This window comes from Heterodontus francisci, chromosome 32 (genome assembly GCF_036365525.1).
Source record: "Heterodontus francisci isolate sHetFra1 chromosome 32, sHetFra1.hap1, whole genome shotgun sequence".
NCBI lineage: Eukaryota > Metazoa > Chordata > Chondrichthyes > Heterodontiformes > Heterodontidae > Heterodontus > Heterodontus francisci.
This window is the reverse complement of record NC_090402.1, coordinates 15786622-15804510: the sequence shown is the minus strand read 5'-3', so window position 1 is coordinate 15804510 and position 17889 is coordinate 15786622. Positions and strand designations below refer to the sequence as shown.

Sequence of the window (17889 nt, the reverse complement as noted above, 5' to 3'; positions counted from 1 at the left end):
GAGATGGCTTGGCCATGTGAACCGCATGGAAGATGGCAGGATCCCCAAAGACACATTGTACAGCGAGCTCGCCACTGGTATCAGACCCACCGGCCGTCCATGTCTCCGCTTTAAAGACGTCTGCAAACGCGACATAAAATCCTGTGACATTGATCACAAGTCATTGGAGTCAATTGCTAGCGTCCGCCAGAGCTGGCGGGCAGCCATAAAGGCGGGGCTAAAGTGTGGCGAGTCGAAGAGACTTAGTAGTTGGCAGGAAAAAAGACTGAGGCGCAAGGGGAGAGCCAACTGTGGAACAGCCCCGACAAACAAATTTCTCTGCAGCACCTGTGGAAGAGCCTGTCACTCTAGAATTGGCCTTTATAGCCACTCCAGGCGCTGCTTCACAAACTACTGACCACCTCCAGGCGCTTATCCGTTGTCTCTCGAGATAAGGAGGCCAAAGAAGATGATTCATATTTGCACTTTTTTAGGGAGTGGAAACTTATTTTCCATAACCACTCCCCAGGCTGAGATTAACTAATGTGGCACAAACCAGGATTGAACCTGGAACTTCCTGTATTATTCAGTTGCTTACTTGATAAACTGCCATAGCCATTGGGAAACTTTGGTGAGAACTTTGGTAGTTGAGTTGAAGCCACTTTGGAGTGATTCAGAAGGCACCATAAAAGCCTGAAAACTATTCTTGGCATGAATTATAAAATCCCAAATCACCAAACTTCGTACATAATTTCTTCCGACTTTCTTTCCAGAGTATTTTGTATCAGCAAAGCTGGAAAAGAGAATTGATTTGTATGTGATTACTGAAGATTCATTAAAAGTTTCCAGTCATTGAAATTGTTAATAATAAAGCTAATCAGCTATCTCAAAAGCAGTTGACCAATTGACACAAATGACTAATCCTATGTACGTCACCGGAGGTGACATGAGGAATACAAATGCAGTGACAATTCAGAAGGACGCTAACCCTTTGAAGAGAAAATTAAAGGAGTGTAGATTTAAGTTAGCTATTTGGCTTGGAGTGTGATTACAAAAATAAAGGACACAGGTATAAAACTAAGCCTCAAGTGACATTCAAACATATTTTTGCAACAGAGTAGCGGATATGTAGAACAGATTTCCAGTAGAAGCACCGCAGGCTGAGTTGATTTAGCTCTTCCACAGAAAAGCTGGGATGGTATCTATCTGGTGTAGAGGTGGGGGAGATCATAGGAATAGATATAGATCAAAATGAACAAATACAACAGATAGAATTGTTTCTACGTAATTAAGGCTCAAAGGAGTAGGTTGTTGACTGGCATCATCGATTCTCCCATTTGTCCTATTCCATGAGAAGTAATTTACCACCTGGATCAGTGCAAAAATACATACAAAAAAATTCAATTAAAATTAGAACTATTACAGATGGCATTAACATGTTTGTAAGGCACTTTATCCCTGGAAAACTCTGACCTGGTCCATTAGTGGAGGGGAGAGAAGATTTTCCTAATATTGATGAGTAATCAAGTTCTATGGTGCATAAAAAGATCTTGCAATGTAGTTAGTGTACTTGCTGCGATATCTGGGTTGCATACAAACCCAGGGTAAATTTGAAAAAGCCAATTGCCAGGAGGACCTGTTTTTAAAAAGTCTTTCTGGCACAAATTCAGTTGTGCAGAACAGATTGTTTGTTTATTGAACAAGCAGCTTTCACTGAATACATTTCTCACCATTAGCTAGCAGTTGTCAAGATAAGTAAACTGCTCATTTGAAACCTTGCTTTAACATGTTATGCTTCTATTGGAAATTGATCCAGATATTTCAGTGATGCAGTTAGCATTGCGCTACAAGACGTTTTTTGAGTGAACTTGATTACACATCAATGTTAGAAAAAATATCTCCCCTCCACCAGTGAAGCAGAAGAGTTTACCATGATAGTGCCTTGGAAACACTTTAATGTAATCTATGTAGCATCTATGTTCATTCTTATTTTATTTAAGTTTGTTTGTATGTATATGCACTGTTCAGGGTGGTAAGTTATTTTTCTTGGAATGGGAGACGAGGTGATGTAGTTTATTAGACTCTGGTCCTTCACCACTAGTTCTGGATTCAAAATCAGCCCAAACTAGTGGGAAGTCTTTGCTCTGTCTGCTGGCAGTAGGGGTCCCATGTGAAATGAGATTTGAACTGCCTTAATCTCATTCCTAATGGCATAGCCCTGCAACCCAAAGTACTCCTAATTTGTTACTAGTTGGTACTAAATTGGGAATCTTTTGTCAAGATATTTTAGTGTTTTTTCTGACAAAATAAAAAGATTAAGAATGGAACATTGGCTCACTTATTGCACATTGACAGCCTGGAGCATTCTCAGTTGGCATTCTACATTGAGATCTAAATGGCATGTTGGGTTCTTCAATCAAAGTCTCTAAGGAGCACTCGCTATCTCACCAATGTTCCAATACACACACTAACCAGGCTTCTCTGAGCGAAATGGGCAAGTTACAGTTTTGTTTTGAACTAGGTGGATGCTGGTGTTCCATTCCATTAGGAATTGGGTTGAACTTGACTGGTCTACTTTCAATTAAGTCTCACTAGCTGTTAGTCAGATTCTTCCATCTGCAGTCTTTGGGCTGGATTGAAACTCATGTTCCAGTGCTAACAGGTAGATTTTTAATTTGCTGTGGCATCCTTTTTTTTTTTTGTTCCTTTGTAACCAGAATTACTGCCTGGTTAGTTTTTGACAGCTGCTTTTCCAGTAGCACATTTCATTTTCTTCCATGCACAATTAAAACTGGCAAGCATTCAGAAATTCCCTTGGGTACGGCATTTTAATATTTAACAATCTGAGATCTTTGTGAATAGATCTAATTATTGTCTTTTATTTCACAGCTGGACATTTGGTCCAAGTCCAGTTACCAAGTCTTTCAGAAGGTGAGTGCCTTTCTATCATTATTAATTGGGCTTTAAGTAAATTTGATAGATCGTTGGAAAGTGTGCAGAGTACTACAGTGGTGTGGTGCAGTAGCCAGTTTTTATCACAAGAAGACATAAATTGACAGGGCACAACTTTGCCTCCACATGTGAATGCTGGTCTCAGTCAAGGTGCTGCTGGTAGCTGTTCCCATGGGATGGTGTTGAAGCAGAGTCATTTAATTAAGGGGTTCTGAACTGGAGCGGGGGTGGGGGGTGCACCAGCAGGTTTTAAGGGGTGTGGCAAAAACATACTGTACTGTACCTCCACACTGCCACTTTCACCATCCAAACAGGAATTTGTCCTCCATTTCTGGTGTTGCTACTAGTAAAATCCAACTGTTCATCTGTTTTTTTTTGCCACCTTTGGGCCACTGTCTCACTGTCTGGCCAAACACGTGTAGAGGTAAACACAACAGCAGTAGTGCTGCTGATGCTTGTCTGCTTTTGTGGCCTAGACGCACTCTGCGATAGCATGTTAGCAGTGCCAGAGCTAGACAGCAGCCCTTGAAGGAGCAGGTAAGGCAAGTGAGGGGGGCCCTCAGCAGGACTGTGCTTAAATTCGGGGCGGGAGGACCCCATGTTCCTTGGTACCCGGTATCAAACGCTTTAATCCACAGGTAATTGGGTCACACTCGCAGAAGGGAACAAGCAGTTAGAAGGAATTTGGGGCAATGGTGGGCATCAGATTTATCATTGAATGAACCAGATTGCAGCCCTTATCAATACATGATGCGGTGTCTCATCATCAGTGGCATCCAGAATAAGCCACAGCTTTAAACCAACATGAATGACTCACTCCTAATGCATGAGATTCACAGGTCTCTTAGTTTCATCATTTTATAACTTCCAAAATGTAGATGTTGCTTTTTGTTCTCCATCTGTAAAGTTCCCATGTATGACCTTCCTTGAGAAGAGAGATTATTGGGCTTTTAAGATTCCTATTAAAGCCGGTATATACAAGCAATTAAAATACAGCAGATGCTGGAAATGTGGAATTAAACAGGAAATGTTGGAAAGTGTTCAGCAGCTGGAGAGAGAAACGGAGTTAAAGTTTCAGGTCGATGACCAGTTCAGATGAAAGGTCATTGACCTGAAATGTTAACTGTTTCTCTTTCCACACAGATACTCCCTGACCTGCTGAGGTTTTCCAGCATTAGAATTGAGAATTTTGCTCAGCACCAGCAACAAGTTTCACATTAAGTATGTAAAGCAAAAAAACAATAAATAAATATGTTTTATTACATAACTAAATTTTATACAAAGTCACCCCAGGCAGCAGGAACTAAGGTCCCTCTAACTGATATGGTACCCAGCCCAGCAATACACAGCCGCTGAATTTCGAGATTTCCATTGCGTTTGATGACCCAAGTCTGCTGACCTGGTGTAGCTGAACTATTATTGTATTGTGGTTGGCAGATAAGAATGTGACTTTCTAATGTGATTGAAAAGGTATGTAATATTTACATGAGGTTATACTGTTTTAAGTCAGTATTTGGAATGTTGCTTGTTTTTCTGTTTTTCCCAAAATTTATTGAGTCATTACTTTCACAAGGAAAGCACAGAAAGATGCATCCATCACTTAAATGAGCATGTAAATGACAAAAGGAAAGTAACTTAGTGTTACAAAGCACTTCTAACCAGGATACACATAGGCCCAGTTTTGCATTCAGTGCCGAATGAACCGCACTTGCCATTCATTACACTTAGTTGCCCAAATATTCCTATGGGCTTTTGCACTTGAAGTTGTGGTTAATAGAAATCTATTTCAGCGCAGTACCACCTACAGGGGATCTGGGACCTCTGTGAACAGGGCAAGCAACTCTGTATTTCTTTCACCAATCAGATTGAAGAATCCTTACTGTAGCATGCAGAGTCCGAACTAGGAAGTGTAAGTTAGAATATTTAATTCAATGCCAAATCATGTACAAAAAACAAAGAAAGATGGGCTTAAGAGAAAGATAAGAGACAAAGAAAAACATTTTTAAAATTACTTCCACTTTTCTAAATCTCTAACAGTAATTAAAATCTGAAGGAATGAGACTCCACTTGTAAAAGTTAATTTTCAGTGCCAGAGAGATTGTTTGGCAGTAATTAAGGCATATTACACTGGTCAAAAAATCCACATACACCTGACGCGTTTAGTGGATATCTTATGGAAGTACCGCAGCTTCACATATTTCATCTGGCTCGATGCCAAGGCTCTTGGCGAGATGCTGTTATGGCTTATGGAGGAGCTGGGCAACTGAGAAAGCAACTTCCTGATTTCTGCATTTAATTGCGCACGTGTAATCACTGGAAATTGCTGTCCAATTTACTCTTTAACAGTGAGCGCTGTTAGCTTGACCATTATTTTTACCGCAAAATTGTGGCATTGTTAATTGTGGCAGCTCAGTGTGATATTAACTACAAACATAAAGGGAGCATTGACCTAAGAGATCCAGTAAGGTTAACGCTAACACACTATCTCCTGAACATCTCAATAAAAATGGGATTGAAGTCTGAAAAAATCCAAAACACTTGAATTAGCTGAGTTACAGATGATTGAATGAAGATATGTCTTCCGCAGGAGTTGAGGATGTGCCTCCAGACTCTTAACATCAGACTGCTTTAATTTTTAAAGATAAAGAATTTATTTTAAATGATGGTATTACTTGTTCAGTTCCAGTTTGCTTAAGATTTGCCAATGTTACTGCGTTACATGTGTGCTGTGGCAATTTTGGTAATGAGCATATTGTAAATTGGAGTGGAGAGTCCAGGAATGTATTTCCTCAGAAAATTTTCATTTTTGCTACCTTATTGGGTGCATTTCCAGTATATTGTCATAGAGTGCATTACAATTGTAGTTGTGAGGACAGAATCAATAAAGTGGGGCTCTTTTTATTGGAACATAGGCTAAGAGAAGATATGATAGAGGTACTCAAAATGGTAACTTTTGACAAAGTAAATCAGAAATAATTACATCCACTGGTCAGTGAGTTTGAAACTAGAGGACGTAAATTTGTGATGACAATAAGAACAAAGTGTGCAATTAAAAATGTATTTTTATGCCAAGATTTGTTAAGATATGGACTTCCCTGGGAGAAACGAGGTAAAGCAAAATATATATTGCCCTTTAAGAGGGAAATAGAAACATTTTAAAGAGTAAGAAAGAGTAAGGGAATGGAACTAAGTGGATAACTCTGTCAGAGAATCAGCACAGACACAGTGGACCAAATGGTCCTCTTTTGTGCTGTAAAATTCTGAATCTCCAAGTAGTTATGCAGCAAAATGCAGCAAATGTTTATGCAAAAGAAAAATACTGCAGATGCTGGAAATCTGAAATAAAAACAGAAAATGCTGGAAATAATCAGCAGGTCAGGCAGCATTTGTGGAGAGATAAAGAGTTAACGTTTCAGATCGATGATCTTTCTCTCTCTACAGATGCTACCTGACCTGCTGAGTATTTCCAGCATTTTCTGTTTTTACTGCACCAATGCTTCACCAATGAAATAAAACTTTCTTTTTGTGAGGTGAACTGAACCAAACAGCATTAAAGCCTGCGGAACTGATTTTTAAGTGTAGCATTGGCAACTGAATGGCCCACGATACTGTTATGTTGGATCAGCCCTCTTCACTTTCTCTTTTCCTAGTTCCAATGGCAGCAACCTCAAGAAACACATGCCAATGTAGAAATCTATCAAAACCTGACCAGCAACTTCAAAATATCTGATACCGTTCCAAAAAGCTGACAATTCGTGAGCAGCCCTTGGCTGAAAACAAGGAGTTTCTTATGAAAGATTAAAGGGTGAAATCCAGATGCTGAGGCACTAAATTGTTGATGCATTTTTAGAGGGTCTGGAGCATGCTTGTCTGGGAAAATGGACTTTCTTTTGCATTAAAGAATATGCATTCTGACTTATTTGTTTACTTAATTGCTTTTTTTAATGTAAAGGAAATGGTGATGCTAGGATTTTCAGTGGACAACAAGGATATCATTTCCTTGGCAGTCTTGCATTCAACTCCTTGCCAACCCAGTTCACTCTGCCATTATACCCCATACAACTGCCCACCCCTTCCTCTTCTCTTTCAACCCTCTCAGAAATCTCAACCTAATATCATTCAGAAGGAAAGGGGCAATGGAAAGCAATGAAAGACTGAAGAGGGAAATCCAAATGCTGAAGGCACACAGTTGGTGTATTTCAAGAGGGTTCAAGATGTCAATGCCAAAAATTAATTGGCAGGGTGGGAGGGTGCATCTTTTTGCCTCCAATATGTCCTCATACTGACATTCCCTCAGTATTTCAAGCTGGCACTTTTCCCTTCTCTTTTGTTGAAGCTCTGTTAATCTTGGTAGCCTTCTGCACTCCAGACATCCAAAGCACAGTTTCCAACTTCCCTCATTTTCCCTTCCTCTCCAAAGCAGTGCTCAGCTCTGTCCCTTCCATATCCCTTTCACCACCATCTATTTCCCTTCTTCCCTTTCCCCTTATTGTCATACATTCCTTCCACCTCTAGTCCCACTCATACTTGGTTCCTGCTGCTTGCAGTAGTTCCATCTACAGCGTGCAGAGGTGGGAATCCCTTCCATTAGGAGAGGAACTTGGGAAGTGATGCTGAGAGAAAAGCAGCAGCAGGACTTAAATTGGTGCTGAAGGGAGATGAACCCAAGCAATTAGCAGTGGCAATAAGGGGAATGGAAAGCATTTTCAGTCCTGACTGACGAAGTGTAAGCCACCATTGCCAGTGGTTGAGAAATGAGCATACATTTATCTCCTGAAATTAAGTGGGCATACAATGTATATCCCAACCAGACCACTGATTACATGTTAGGCTTTCTAGTCTTCCCACCTTCTCATTTTCCTTCCACTCCTTCCCTCCTGATCTTCAAAGCCTCTTGTTTCATAGATAGTTAAGATCATAAGAGTAGATAATAGGTTTTTTTGTTTAACAACGTAAGCGGTTTTTCATTGGTGTTACACAGGTTGGGTGTAAATTTGTATGTGTGCAGTGCAGATGTGCGAGAGACATCTTCCTGCAGAAGACCAGGATTCCATGATTAACTTCTTTTTGTAAAGAGGTAAATGAGGGCTGTTAGCCAGAACTCCTTTCATGAACACAAACAGGAAATAGATTCTTTTTGGTAAAGGTTTGGTAAACTTTAAAAAATAATTCTATTCTCCATCTATCCCTAAGCTTCATATTTTGTTCCTGCAGTAGTTGCTGATAGATGATTATTCCCATCCCTGTGGTTTTCAGTCACATTTTTTGATCCTTCAGAAGTAGCTTTGTTCCGTTTTAAGAGTATGCGGTTCTCTGTTTGTCATATGTTCTCTTCTGTCCAGTTGCTCCAGAGCTGCTTTTATCTGGTGTGCAGAGTCTCATTAATTGCAGTTTACAAGCAGGCAACATATGCGCATGAATCTGTCCAATTTTCTCACTTTAGGCAAATGCTCTTTCATGAGGCTTAGCGTGTCTGCAAGATGGGGTCAGAGGAGCATTTACAAAGAATTTTCAAAATGAAAGAAATTGTGGAAGTTGAAAGAGTAAAATCAAACGTTTATTGTGGCAATAACCATGCTGGGATCAAAACTAACTTTTCCAACTGTTAGCAGATATTTGTCACTGAGCAGTCTACTGAAAGGTCTTGACTCTAACCACAGTATGCTAGTTTTAACAGAAAATGGGCAAACTTCAGAAGATCTCTGCAAAGTTACACATAGGGCAGTGCTTTGGATGTCCCAAGGGAGTTGGTGGCCCAGAGTCCATCCCAGACACAGGTGGGGTGACAGCACAAAATTTCCCTTAATTCAGCGCTGTCCAAGTCTCAGGATGGCTGATGTGAGAATGGAAGTGTCACAGTGGTGCAGTAGGGGATGCTTGTCGAAGGTTGAGACTGACACACATTGGGTAGAACAGGGAGCTTTATTCTGTATTTTAATGTTTTGATGCTGACCTTGGATGTTAAAAATGGAGTGGTCCATTCCGTAGCAATAACATCCCCACCTTGAGCAACGCAAAAAAGAATTCAACCCTGCTATAATTTGAAGTGGGGGCAAGGGGGAAAAGGAAAGGTATGAGCAGCAAAAGCCTGAATGAACTCTGCAGCGGTCTCATTTACTTTTGGGCAAATTTAGTGGCATCTAATCTTGTTAGTGATTTTTTCTTACACAGTGAAGAAAAAATGTGGAAGAAAACATGCGCTTCCAGTCACTATTCAAGTAACAGGGCTTATTCTGATTGTAGCTCAAATAAAGAGTGTTTCAAAAACTGTATGGCTGTTGTGCACAATCTTTTTTTTTACCCTATGTGTTCCATTTTAAAACTATACCAAAAACCCCATGACTGAATTCCAATATCAGTCAAGTTATCTGACTTGCTTGCATCATATATCAAATGCAGGAAGCGCTTTCACCACAGATCTCCATCATGGTGCCTACAATAAAAAAGGACACTGACTCTGTCCGATTGTACCACTGTTCTCCATTTAGGTTTAACAATACAAGTGATAAATATTTGAAAAATGAAAAGGATACGAGAAAAAGGCAAGGCAATGGGACTAAATGGTTGGCCTTTTCAAACAATATACTGCCTGAAGGGGTGGTAGGGGCACAACGTTTAAGAAGTATTTAGATGAACGCTTGAAACGCCAGAGCATACAAGGCTACGGGCCAAGTGCTGGAAAACGGGACTAGAATAGTTAGGTGCTTGATGGCCGGCACAGACACGATGGGCCGAAGGGCCTGTTTCTGTGCTGTATAACTCTACGACACAATATAAGAAATTCTATCTCTAATCCCACAGTATGTATTTTTTGAAAGGGTGCCTGGGATTGATTGCAAGCCAGCAATTACATTATCTCCTGTATGTTAGTAATCACCTCCTTTCTTTGGTTTACAGCAACAGGTTTTGCGTAATCACAAGACACTTTATAACATAATGTGCAGAAGAGACTTTATTGATATATAGCACAGTGATCGGCCTCACTGTTTACAGAGAGAGCAGCTTTTCAGTTTCTGTAACATTCAAGCCCTTTGAAGAACTGTTGAAAACCATGCTACTTTATACATATTTGCCTACATACAAGGTAAAAGTTACAGATAAGACTTCATGATGTATCTATTTCCAAATCTGATGAAGAATGTTTATTCATGTAAACTGTAATTGTTTACTGCAAAGCTACTTCCCTCAGGTAAGACTTCCTGACATAACTGTCCCCAACCTCTTTGAAGAACAGGCTTTATCAACAGTCATCTTTCCATACTATAGCTAATAGATACCTCTACCTATGCTTATTACCCAAGCTGCTAAGGTTACACTTGAATCGCCCGTGGCTGACATCATTACTGTCATATATTTCTTTGCACAGCACTTTACATATCAGAAGACAGGCTATGCATTCCTTTCAGGACACTTCAAAGCCATCCCTGCTTATATTGGAAAGCCTGTTGCGCCCTGGTATGAAGAAGTTCGACTATTAACCTTCAACTCCCCAAAATGTCCAACATGCATCCCTCCAGATATCCAACAATTCACATCACTCTCGTGATTTTATAAAGTGATCTCAGCCTCCTGATCAGATGAATCCCTTGTAACCACTTCCAGTTATCCATTATTTTTTGCCCAATACGCAACTGACTAAATTCAGTGTACTGTTAATTTTAATTGAGAGGCTGAGGAACATTTAGAAACTTGGCCATTTTTATATCATATAGATTTTTGTTAATTCTGTGTTTTTCACGATATTCAATGCTGGATGAACTATACAGTGCAATGGCCATATCTCACTAACATAAAGTATCTATTACTGTACTATATTTCATCTGTTCAAAGTCATTTACTGATTTGATAACCTGGGTTCATCACCTAAATAGTTCCATGTAATGTAGAGTACTACTACAATTCTTCTCCAAATTTCTAACTTTCTGCTCTGAAGGTACAGTCTGTTGTTAACAATGCTTTGGTACCTCATGTAAGGCTAAACCGTTGAGTGTTCCATGTGTATTGGATGTTGGCACAGAGCCCCTTGTGTTTGGTCATAGCACCATTGAAGTTTATATCACCGAAGGAGGATATTGCCCTAAATTTGCCAATTCTTTGATGTAGCAAACTATAGCTAACATCATCGTCCCACACTTCCCCCAGTCAAACCGTGGAGTTTCACAGCAATTGTCTACAAATGCATTCTTCCAATGAGGGTCGTCTGAAGTGACCAAGAACAGGAGCCTTGGCTGAGGCTGTTTGAAGTGCTCCCATTGCCTGTCCAACTAAGATCAGCTTATTGCATAATGCATCTGCTTACCAGTGAACAACCAGGGAATAATACATTTATTTAATTCTTTAATGAGATGTGGGTGTCACTGGCAAGGCCAGCATTTGTTGTCCATCCCTAATTGCCCTTGAGAAGGTGGTGGTGAGCTGCCTTCTTGAACCGCTGCAGTCCATCTGGTACGGGTACACCCACAGTGCTGTAAGAGTTCTGTGATTTTGATCCAGCAACAGTGAAGGAATGGCAATATATTTCCAAGACAGGATGGTGTGTGACTTGGAGGGGAACCTGCAGGTGATGTTCCCATGCATCTGCTGCCCTTGTGCTTCTGGGTGGAAGAGGTTGCAGGTTTGGAATGTGCTGTCAAAGGAGGTGTGGTGAATTGCTGCAGTCCATTTTGTATATGGTTCACACTGTTGCCACTGTGTATTGGTGGTGGATGAGGTGCCGATCAAGCGGGCTACTTTGTCCTGGATGGTGTCAAGCTTCCTGAGTGTTGTTGGAGCCACACTAATCCAGGCAAGTGGAATGTATTCCATCACACTCCTGACTTGTGCCTTGTAGATGATGGACAGGCACTGGGGAATCAGAGGTGAGTTACATGCTACAGAATTCCCAGTCTATGCAGCCATAGTATATGTGTGGTTGGTCCAGTTCAGTTTCTTGTCAATGCTAACTCCCAGGATGTTGATAGTGGGGGATTCAGCTGTTGAATGTCAAGGAGAGATGGTTAGTTTTTCTGTTATTGGAGATTGTCATTGCCTGGCACTATTGTGCTGCTAATGTTACTAGCCACTTATCAGCCCAAGCCTGAATGTTGTCCAGGTCTTGCTGCATATGGACACGGACTGCTTCAGTATCTGAGGAGTTGCAAATGGTACTGAACATCATACAGTCATCAGCGAACATCCCCACTTCAGACCTCATAGAAAATAGGAGCAGGAGTAGGCCATTCGGCCCTTTGCGCCTGCTCCGCCAATCATAATGATCATGGCTGATCATCCAACTCCGTAACCTGTTCCTGCTTTCGCCCCATATCCTTTGATCCCTATAAATCCAAGAGCTATATCTAACTCCATAGAAATTATGATGGTCATTGATGAAGGAGCTGCAGACGGTTGGACCTAGGACACTACCCTGAGGAACTCCTGCAGCAATGTCCTGGCTTTGAGATGATTGGCCTCCAACAATCACCACCATCTTCCTTTGTGCTAGATATGGCTCCAGTCAGCGGAGAGTTTTCCCCTTAATTCCCATTGATTTCAGTTTGGCTTGGGCTCCTTGATGCCACACTCTGTCAAATTTTGCCTTGATGTCCAGGGTAATCACTCTCACCTCACCTCTTGATTTCAGCTCTTTTGTGCATGTTTGGACCAAGGGTGTAATGAGGTCAGGAGCTGAGTGGTCCTGATGGAACCCAAGCTGAGCATCAGTGAGCACCTTAATGCTGTTTAAGTGGCGCTTGATAGCACTGTCGCCAACATCTTCCCTCACTTTACTGGTGATAGAGAGCAGACTGTTGGGCGGCGCAGTGGTTAGCACCGCAGCCTCTCAGCTCCAGCGACCCGGGTTCAATTCTGGGTACTGCCTGTGTGGAGTTTGCAAGTTCTCCCTGTGTCTGCGTGGGTTTCCTCCGGGTGCTCCGGTTTCCTCCCACATGCCAAAGACTTGCAGGTTGATGGGGCAATTTATAATGGCCAATTAACCTTAGTATAGGTAGGTGGTAGGGAAATATAGGGACAGGTGGGGATGTGGTAGGAATATGGGATTAGTATAAAAAATGGGTGGTTGATGGTCGGCACAGACTCGGTGGGCCGAAGGGCCTGTTTCAGTGTTGTATCTCTAAACTAAACTAAACTAATTGGCTGGATTGGATTTGACCTATTTGTGGATAGGACATACCTGGGCAGTTTTCCACATTGTCGGGTAGATGCCAGTGTTGTAGCTGTACTGGAACAGCTTGGTTAGGGGCACGGCCAGTTCTGCAGCATAAGTCTTCAGTACTAAAGCCGGGATGTTGTCAGGACCCATAGCCTTTGCAGTATCAAATGCCTTCAGCATTTTCTTGATATCACGTGGAGTAAATGAGATTGGCTGAAAAAAAGATCCAAGTGGAAGATCCAAAGTTATAGTTAAAAACTGATAAAATAACCTTGCTGAAAAGCTGTTATTGTAATTTGTCTTTAGTTTTGTTACCAAGATTGATTTATTCATCTTTGTGAGGTTATCCACTTTGGTGGCAAAAACAGAAAGACAGATTATTATTTGAATGGCAATGGGGAAAGGGGGAGGTGCAGCGAAACCTGGGTGTCCTTGTGCACCAGTCACTGAAAGTAAGCATGCAGGTGCAGCAGGCAGTTAAGAAGGCAAATGGTATGTTGGCCTTCATAGTGAGAGGATTCGAGTTCAGGGGCAAGGATGTCTTGCTGCAATTATACAAGGCCTTGGTGAGACCACATCTGGAGTATTGTGTGCAGTTTTGGTCTCCTTATCTGAGGAAGGATGTTCTTGCTATGGAGGGAGTGCAGCGAAGGTTCACCAGACTGATTCCTGGGATGTCAGGACTGACGTATGAAGAGATTGGGTCGATTAGGCTTGTATTCGCTAGAGTTTAGAAGAATGAGAGGGGATCTCATAGAAACCTACAAATTTTCTAACAGGACTGGACAGACTAGATGCAGGGAGGATGTTCCCGATGGCAGGGGTATCCAGAACCAGGGGGTCACAGTCTAAGGATAAGGGGTAAGCCATTTAGGACTGAGGTGAGGAGAGATTTCTTCACCCAGAGAGTGGTGAACCTGTGGAATTCTCTACCACAGAAAGCAGTTGAGGCCAAATCATTAAGTATATTCAAGAAAGAGTTAGATATAGTTCTTAGGGCTAATGGGATCAAGGGATACGGGTAGAAAGCGGGAACAGGTTACTGAGTTTGGATGATCAGCCATGATCGTATTGAATGGCGGAGCAGGCTCGAAGGGCCGAATGGCCTACTCCTGTTTTTCTATGTTTATGAATATATTACATTTTTGTTTAATAATGAATTTTGCCAATGTATATATTTCCAATTAAAAGTAATGAAACTGGAAAATCAGTGGCAAAGTAAAAAAGTTACTTTTCCAGGAAAGTAAATTATTAAAGGGTTAAAATTGCTTCACATTTGATTGGTCAATTTTTTTTTATGTCTGTACAAACTTCTGTTTAGAATCTCGTGGAGTGCACTCACTTTACCTGAGTGTTGTTTTATGTCCTCATCTATGAAACTGCTGACAATTGTGAGTGGTTCCGAGTAGCTATGCATTCTATCTCTCATTGCTGGTTTTCTCTCTTTTAGGTGACTGACCATGCCACTACAGCATTGCTGCATTACCAGCTGCCTCAGATGCCAGATGTGGTTGTCAGGTCTTTCATGGTGAGTGATGCGCAATCAAAAATGAACTGGAAATCTCCAACCCTCCATTTGCACTTTAAAGTGAATCCCTTAGCTAGGTGGCAAACAGCAAATCTTTTAAATTTTATGGCAGCTTTGTACCTCCACAGTTAAATACTTGACTGCAGGTAGCATGTAGTCAGTTCACGTCCCATGTGAGTTCAAGTTTTGTCTGTCAGCTCCCTTCTAAATTGCTGGATAATCACAGTAAAGTGTCTTGGGAGGGTAGAGAGGGATTACCATTGCCAGACTTCTCTCCCTAACATTCCCACTTAAGTATTACTGGCTGATCACACAGTGGCTTTGACAGTGTTCATAGAGAGTCAACCATCAAAACCACTTTGCCCTTCCAATTCAAGAGCATACATATGTTGATGAGCAGTTCTGAGAGCTAATGAAAGAAAATGGTGGTCGTTGTAAGATTGTATCTTTGTTACAATCCTGTTAGGGACCATTAACTTTTATAAAGAGAATATCGAATTTCCAGTTATTACTAAAAGAACTACGCCACAGGAGTATACTTGTACAAGAGTTAAAGCAAAAGGAGGTGGTGGTGTAGTGGTATTGTCACTGGACTAGTAATCCAGAGACCCAGGGTATTGCTCTGGGGACATGGGTTCAAATCCCACCAGAGCAGAAGGTGGAATTTTTGGGTGGCACAGTGGTTAGCACCGCAGCCTCACTGCTCCAGCGACCCGGGTTCAGTTCTGGGTACTGCCTGTGCGGAGTTTGCAAGTTCTCCCTGTGACAGCGTGGGTTTCCGTCAGGTGCTCCGGTTTCCTCCCACAGCCAAAGACTTGCAGGTTGATAGGTAAATTGGCCATTGTAAATTGCCCCCTAGTGTAGGTAGGTGGTAGGAGAATGGTGGGGATGTGGTAGGGAATATGGGATTAATGTAGGATGAGTATAAATGGGTGGTTGTTGGTCGGCATAGACTTGGTGGGCTGAAGGGCCTGTTTCAGTGCTGTACCTCTAAATAAATAAAATAAAATACTTAACATTACAATTTGAAATCACTTATACTTTAAAATCTTAAAACATGAAGACATAAACTTTAAAATCTAAATCTCAACAGAATACCCCTGTTCGACTTTTACCTCCACCCCAAGAGTTCCCCTATACTTTATTTGGCAGTTTGTTCACTTCTCCTGGGATCAATCCAAAGCTTACCACAGCTCTCAGGAATTCATTACAATTCCTTAATTTCTCAGCCGCCTTCTGAGGTATGAGAGATCCTTGGGATTCTCCCTCCAGTTCTCTTTCAACACCTCATGAATCTGGATTTCCCAACTTGAGCCTGGACCTTACTCAACAGAAACACCCCTGGTTCTGATGGCCACTTTGCTCCTGAGTCCAGCTGCTCCCAAAGCCAACTGCTTTCCAAAAGCCAGCTGACTATCTGTCAGCAAGCACAGAGATAAAACTCACGTTACCAAAGGAAGATCCCCGCATCATCTATCTCCATAGAAATGTGGTACATGTGGGATGTCCCAGATCGCAATTTAAGCTAAATTACCTCCACTCCAAACATCTCTGATTTCTGATAACCACATGAATAATTGATATTTCTGACAATGACAGAGCAATCCTTTCCAGACCTTCTGGCTGCAACTCCCAACTAAACAAGCCCACCTACTGTTTTATGGGTCTCACCTCTCTAACTCTGTCTCTGTAAGCACTCATGGAGAAATATTCAAAATTTAAATCTTGGGTGGTCTGCTACGTTTTGAAATTCTTACATATTTAGTTCCCCAAAACTAAAAGTAACCTGTAAAATATTGATACAAACCATGAACAAGGTGATCTTAACATCCTATAAAAACTGATAGTTTGACATTTGAGCTTTTTTTGAGCACTATCAGTGCCAACTACTCTTCACAGCAACTATTTGATTTTTGACATCCAAATTGAATAGTTATTGGAAGAGAAGAAGCTTGAAGTCTCACCTATGATCACTACCATCAGTGCATCTGCATTTTTAAGCTAGTGGCAAAAAATGTTTCTCTAATTGCTGATGCGTTCTTGACCATGTGACATGGTAGTATTTTCTCAGGAAAAAATATAAATGATATTGTTGCAAGAGTCAAATGTTCTGAGTCAAAATAACTTGGAGGAATGAAATACTGTACTAGGAACTGCAGTTCTAAAGGTTCTGTTTTAATCACGGCCCCTTTCATTTTCTAAATTTGTTAAGTACTTTGTTGGGTCAGAGAATCATTTCCAGCTTGAGTCAAATCCATGTTACCTCATTGCAAATGAAAGAACTGATGGGATATTATTCTGGATATATTGAATGTTCTGGTGAGAGACTATCATTTCTTGTTTGCATCCAACTGAGCAGAGCAGCTGCTATCAGACTACTCTCAAATCATCTAAAGATGCTCTTGCTGAGCCACATGCCTATCCGAACCCACTCTGCCAAGCCACACATCCGTCTTTTGAGACTAGATGGCTCCTAGATTCTTGTGCCATTTACCAGATTTAAACTCTAGTTTTCTCCTCTTTGGATCACTGTGCCCATCAATAGCTTGCATCTTCTGAAGGGAGCGTGGAGATTAGATTAGATTAGAGATACAGCACTGAAACAGGCCCTTCAGCCCACCGAGTCTGTGCCGACCATCAACCACCCATTTATACTAATCCTACACTAATCCCATATTCCTACCAAACATCCCCATCTGTCCCTATGTTTCCCTACCACCTACACTAGTGACAATTTATAATGGCCAATTTACCTACCAACCTGCAAGTCTTTTGGCTTGTGGGAGGAAACCGGAGCACCCGGAGAAAACCCACGCAGACACAGGGAGAACTTGCAAACTCCACACAGGCAGTACCCAGAATCGAATCCGGGTCCCTGGAGCTGTGAGGCTGCAGTGCTAACCACTGCGCCATTCCATATATGCTGCTGTGCCATTCTGCTTGGAGTTTGGTGGCTGAATGCAGACATAAAAAGAGTGATCTTATTTGGGCACGGGGTGAAGAAACTTTAAAATGTTATCACTCATTTGTTTAATTTGAAACTTCTCCCAGTTTAATGATGAGCTTTTAAAAAAAAAACTAAAATTGGAAATTTTTTGTGACCATGGGATAGTTTTCAATTTTCAATATTGTGTGTGTTGAGGGAGGGACATCAGACAAGTTACCTTCATGTTTCCTACTTTCATGGGACTGTGTTACAACACCAGTGACTGAAGGTTAATATTGGGTTTAATTTCGAGTTATCTTAAGATAAAAGGTAATTTTGCTTCATGCTGTTTTCATT

At 41.3% G+C, this 17889-nt stretch overlaps 1 protein-coding gene across 5 annotated transcripts in view; it reads left to right on the top strand.

The window, feature by feature from the left end:
- Positions 1–17889, top strand: part of med27 (mediator complex subunit 27) — a 286804-nt gene that overhangs the window by 263223 nt on the left and 5692 nt on the right. For 2 of the 5 annotated variants that reach the window (XM_068012325.1, XM_068012323.1), the window contains 2 exons: positions 2869–2910; positions 14529–14606. In XM_068012325.1, the coding sequence (XP_067868426.1) occupies positions 2869–2910; positions 14529–14606 (120 nt within the window). Of the gene's footprint in view, positions 1–2868; positions 2911–6581; positions 6793–9828; positions 10012–14528; positions 14607–17889 lie in introns of those variants that run through there. The other 3 variants (XM_068012328.1, XM_068012327.1, XM_068012326.1) reach the window with 3 other exon arrangements.